At 41.6% G+C, this 6,000-nt stretch overlaps 1 protein-coding gene across 1 annotated transcript in view; it reads right to left on the bottom strand.

Moving 5' to 3' along the window:
• Positions 1 to 3,183, bottom strand: part of CNTNAP5 (contactin associated protein family member 5) — a 705,383-nt gene extending 702,200 nt beyond the window's left edge. The window contains exon 1 of the mRNA XM_060261906.1: positions 2,998 to 3,183. Within this exon, the coding sequence (XP_060117889.1) occupies positions 2,998 to 3,073 (76 nt within the window). The 5' untranslated portion in view covers positions 3,074 to 3,183. The remainder of the gene's footprint in view (positions 1 to 2,997) is intronic.
• Positions 3,184 to 6,000: the final 2,817 nt, after the last annotated feature.

Below are 6,000 nucleotides of genomic sequence, written 5' to 3' on the forward strand. Positions count from 1 at the left end.
TTACCTTATGATCAACCAGGGTTGTTCCAATTCAGTTCCATTATAATCAAGATAGATGGCTGGATAGATGGATGGATAGTTACATGAATAGTGTAGTTAGAAATACAAAGTTGGAGTCCAGCGGCACCTTTAAGACCACCAAAGTTTCATTTAAAGTCTAACCTTTTGTGTGCACACACACACTTCTGCAGATGCAATGAAGTTAGTTAGAAGTTGGACACGATTTTTAAAAGGATATATACGCTCATGTTCCATTAACATTTTTATAGACAAATTAAGGGATTGCTGCAACTAGTTCTGAACTGTAGTTCTCTGAGCTGCAGAGCACACATGTAAAACCTTACGTTATGTGCCAATTTGCAGACTTCACTGATGGATTATTAAACTAGATGCATACTAGTGTGACTTGTTCCTGTAATATTGCCGTAGCTAGGATTTCATCGGTGCTGTTTATGGCTGTGGTCCTATGCTTATCTGATAAACTCATGGGGACCTGCTTCCAAGAATGAATAGGATTATCAGTAAAGACCCTAAGGCTGCAATCTTAAACATGCTTAGCAGAAAGTAAAATCCTATAGAAAGTCTATAAGATTTACTCCTGAGAACACATACTTAGAATTGTTCTGTAAAGATCAACATACTCCAACAACACTCAGATGGCAGTGGATAAAATTGAGCATTGGCAGTCTTCAATAATAGTAGGTTCTTTAGATATTGAAATAGTTTATTACTGAGGTGAACATCCAAAGATTATAAAACATCAAAAAAAGAAGCTGAATTCACATCAAAGTGAAACTGGGGATAGACACTAGGTTTTGCCCAACATGCTAAGGGCCTGTTTTGCTGAAAAGTGAAAACTTTTCATAATGGCTGCATACCCCTCTGCCACAGTGTGTACAAGGCTCTCTCGAGGGCTGCCAGAGTTTGGGGAAAACTAGTAATTATTGCTGATTCCTGGAAGAATCTTTAGCTAAGCTTCGGGGAAAGAGCATCCAACCTAATTTATTGCTCTCAATGTATAAGTAAAAACTGTACAACATAATAAAAAGATTGATTATTGCAGTTTTATAACGATTGAGCCCTAAATATTTAGGGAGCAGTCGGTGTGCTCAATTGGAGCGTTTATTGGCACAGGGAAATTAAAGTGTCATGGGTGAAATAGTAAAACTCATTAGCACAGAGTTCCCTTTAAAATGTTAGGAATTAACTTTATGACCACTAAGTAATAGCAAGCCTTCTTTCTTAAATCATTTTTCCGTTTAGTGCTGCTGAACATTATGAAAAATATCAGCCATCGTGTTATTGGGATGAAGGAAATATTGGAACCTGCTTATCATTTTAGTCATTAAAATAAGGTCTATGTAAGACCACTAAGAGGGCTGATACTTATTCATGATGTTTATTATATTTGGCTTTTCTATTACTTCTGTTGTGCAGACATGATAATTTATCTTTCTTTAACCCCCCCCCCCCCAATCTATCTGCCTTTAAAATATAGAATCAAAATGACAAGAGTGACCTCTAGTGTTCAAAAGATCCCAGTAGAACTAAAAAAAACCACCAAGTCTTTTTTCCTATCATGACATTAAAAATATAATTTGTTTTAAACATGTGCTCATTATTCTTAACTGTTACAAACTACATTCCGTGAACACAAAAGTTAGCCACATTTTCAAGCAGCAGCCCAAATGCACCTTTCATATTCTAATTTTGTTATTTAATTAATGATGAGCATCAGATGAAGAGCCTAGACTATTTCTATGCACAGTTATGACCTCTGTCCCTTTCCCCTTGCAAGCAAGTATTTGAACAGGTTTAGTTGAGCCATGATTTCTGAATAGTTCACAGTCCCAAGTCTTAAAAATACTCATATGGTTTCCTGATGCATGCTTCTTTTTCCCCTCTTTCTTTCAACTAGAAGCAGAGAACTGACATGTATTACTCTCACTGTCAGTTGTGCCCAAGGATAGCTTCATGGGAGCAAAAGTGGCTAAGATAAATGTCAGATAAGGAAATCCCTTGTTTTGACTTTCTATTCTTTTCCTTTGCAGTGACAACGCATGCAGATCATAGTATCACCATAATTTTCTTCTATAATTTCTAGCATAAATGCTACAAAAAAACCCCCAAAAACAGTAGACAGTGAAAACCAGAAGACCTTTCCTAACGGAAAACAGAATGATTTAAAGGCACACTGCCAACGATTTAGGAAGAAGAGGTGGACGCTATAGATGGCTAGTAATAAAATCAGGTTTATATCACTCTTCTTTTAAAACTACCACTAGAACCGTTTTCGATGCAGTCTTCTTGAAATACAGAGACATGTGCTGCTAGTCTAAATACTGTGCTCTGTCATGATCTGGTTTCCTACATTCCAGTGTTTTGGGAAACACACAGGCTCTGTATCTCAAGCAGCAGCTGCAGTTCGGTGCAGTTCAGCTATAACCGTATGTCTTTCCTAAAAAGAAAATCAACATCAAGAATACGGTAGGAAAATCAAGCATCCATTCCGTGCCGATATGATAAGACAGGGTATGCAATCTAGTTTGGAATGTGGGAGAGGAAGTTGTGAAACCTTAAATCTTGGCATGAAACAAGCCACCCTCTGCACTAGAGGTGGCTGAAGGCATTTGCATGATTTCAACAGTGGCATGAAAAATGAAGGAGTAAAAATAAACAACAATTCATCCAAAGACCCAGCAGAAATGATTTCAGTTTGAGGAAGCCTAGATGTAAGGTTTTGCTGCAGGGAAAATGATACCCAGATTCCTACAACTTCCTATTTCTGAACGGAGAAAACCCTCACCTTAGTTCTTCTTAGAGACAGTCATTTGCAATGTGTATGTGTGTGTGTGTGTGTGGGGGGGGGAATGCTTAAGTGAACTTTATTGAAGATTCCTTGCAGGCTGACTTCTCCCCCTTGACTATTAGACCCCCCCCCCAAAAAAAAAAAATCATGTAAGCAGGTCACTGTGAAAAAGATTGTTCCGTACTTACGGTTGCTAGCTGCTAACACAAGATGCCACAAGCTGAACAATAGCAAAGTCGAAACCAGCTGTGCAATAGGATCCATTTTCTTTTGCTCGCCCTGTCTCCTTAATTCCCAATTTTAGACAGCGGCTGCTCCGGCTTGTCTTGTTTCCCTTTGCTCATTTACTCCATCCGGCATGCAAACGCTCCTGAATACGCTGGAGAGGGAGAGGAAAAAGGGAGAGAGAGAGAGAGACCCTCCTTTCGGGAATCTTAAAGGAGCCGCTCCAAAACAAACTGTGCCTAAAGCCAGAAAGAAATCCCACCTCCAGGAGCAGCGGCTGGAATTCAGCAAGCCTGGAGCTGGACAGCTCCTTATAGGAGCGAGGGGCCCAGAAGGCTCACTCCGCCTCCCGCTCAGCCTCCTCCCCGTCACACCTCCCGCCTGCTAGGGAGGATCCTTGCACATTACTGTTATCAAGCGCTGATGATCAGCTTCGGAGTTGCCGTGCAAGTTGGCTGCCCACAGCATCCCCCGCGCTCGCTCTCGCTCTCTCTCACACGCACATGCCCCGACGTTATGGCTAGCTAGTCTAAAAACGCGGGGCAGGGGGAGAGATCATGCCACGTAGAATAGAATGTGGGAATGAAAGGCGGGGGGGTGGGGGGGGGGTGGGAATGAAGGGCTTCCAACCCAAGTCTTTGCTCTCTGCGAAGAAGGGGGATTATTAAGGATGCAGGAAATCCCATCTCGAGCCGGATTCGTATGGGGGGGGGGGGAGCAGGACTCTTCCTGATACTTTGAAGACCGTCGGTATCCTTTGGTGTAAGCTAATGCAGGAAGAGGGCAGTGAAGATGAAGATCTGGGTACATATAAATCCCGGGATACAGAATACAGGTAGACTCTTTTTTTTCAAATGGAGGTTTAAAAATGAATTGCAGAAAGCAGATGAGCTATGCATTTTTTTTTATTATTATTTTTAGAGTGAAATGCTAAGTAGGTCTACTCAGAGTCATATTCAGGTCTTTTCAATGGGGCTTATTCCCGGGAAGGCATTTCTAGGATGATGCAATTAATGTATAAACCACTTACCTTTGCAATTGCGGAGAAGAGCTTGAAGCCCGAATCAGATCCTGGGTTGGAACTTACGCCTCTTCTCAGAATCAAGTTTCTGATTCGCGACTTGATTGCCTCATTTTTGGGGAGAAGTGTCAAAGCAATTATATTGGGCAGCGCAGGAGAAAAAAAAAGCGTTGATTATTTCTTCCATAGTACTGAAGATGCAAACTGGAAAATAATAAGTTGCCTCTTTCCCTTATGGCACTCTTTCCTGATTAACCCACCACCCTGCTCCTCTCCTTTGAGGAATTTGAGCTTAATAGTTCCCAAGGCTTAACCTTGTTGCTCTGCTGCTTCAGCTCACATCAATAGCAGGCTGTATCAAAAGCGGATAAAAATTACATTAGCAATCCCAACTTTAATCTGAGAGGAGAGAATTTATTTGGAGCATTAAGGCCTCCGTTGCGAGTAATTTCCTGGTCCCCAGCCATAATAAACTTTACCATAGAGAGGTCAGAAATAATTAGGAGGTTTTTAGATCACTTGCCCATATACTTATGAAGGACCTATCTAGAGGGTGGCACTCTAAATTGCTGGCATGCTGAAAGAAAACACAAGCGCTTTGGCTGTTTTGTTGGGGAACTGCTTGCTTAGTGATTAGATAGTCTGGAGAATTAAAAAGAAGCACTAAATGGGATTTGGAGCTTTAAAGAGACCCATCAAACAAAAATAAAATCTCACTTGTATTGGGATTTGTTTTTATATATTAAAAATTCCGTAGCTCTTCCTCAGGGGAGCTTTACGGTGGGGAGAGGGAAAGGAAGATCAAAATTCTATGAAGAGGTGGGAAGCAAGAATCAGCCGTAAAGTTGAAGTTTTTAGTTGTTCTTCTCTTCAGAGGAAAGATTAAGGAACAACAAGTGAGCAAGCATGCCAAAAACACAACAGTTGATTCCAAAAGGAAAACAAAAGTTACATACAATTATCAAGCGCTGATGACGCAATTCATTAGATCACGTGAAATCTCTCTCTGTGCACGTGTGATCCTCTCAAACATCTACACATTCAGATAGAGAGATAAATTACTATAAATGGCACTTTACAATGTGTGAGGGGAAAAATAGGTCCCAGCCCCAAGGAACCTGCAATCTGAAATCTAACGATGGGCAGGAGAGAGAGAACAGAGGGAAAGGAAGGGAAGGGAGATGCCAGGATGATCTGGAATTGTAGAGATGGAGTTACACATCTTAACACTTAAGTTCAATTAGGGATAAACCTAAAGTTCACAGAAGAGATGGGTTTTAATGATGGATTTGAAGGAATAAGTTATGGGGATGTGTGTGTATTACTGTATGAACAAAGCAACAGACTGGAAAAGCATTCGTTATAGTAAAAAAAAAATGAAGGGACAAAACAATGAAGGAAGAGTTACCTTTTTTCCTTTGGTTCCCTCCTCCTATTTGTTTATGTCACTTTTCCTTCCTTCCCTTCACTCTTATACTTACCTGAAAGATGGCTGCTTCTGCTGACCAAGGTTGCTGCAGCTACCCAACCAGATGGAAGAAGAGCACACAGATAGGGAAAGGAGGGATGGTGGCTCAGTGGTAGAGCATCTGCTTGGGAAGCAAAAGTTCCCAGGTTCAATCCCCGGCATCTCCAACCAAAAAGGGTCCAGGCAAATAAGTGCAAAAAACCTCCGCTTGAGACCCTGGAGAGCCACTGCCAGTCTGAGTAGACAGTACTGACTTTGATGGACCGAGAGTCTAATTCAGTATAAGGCAGCTTCATATGTTCATGGGGAGGGATGGTGGCTCAGTGGCAGAGCATCTGCTTGGGAAGCAGAAGGTCCCAGGTTCAATCCCTGGCATCTTCAAAAAAGGGTCCAGGCAAATAGGTGCGAAAAACCTCCGCTTGAGACCCTGGAGAGCCGCTGCCAGTCTGAGTAGACAGTACTGACTTCGATGGACCG

The sequence above is a fragment of the Heteronotia binoei genome, chromosome 21 (genome assembly GCF_032191835.1).
Source record: "Heteronotia binoei isolate CCM8104 ecotype False Entrance Well chromosome 21, APGP_CSIRO_Hbin_v1, whole genome shotgun sequence".
NCBI lineage: Eukaryota > Metazoa > Chordata > Lepidosauria > Squamata > Gekkonidae > Heteronotia > Heteronotia binoei.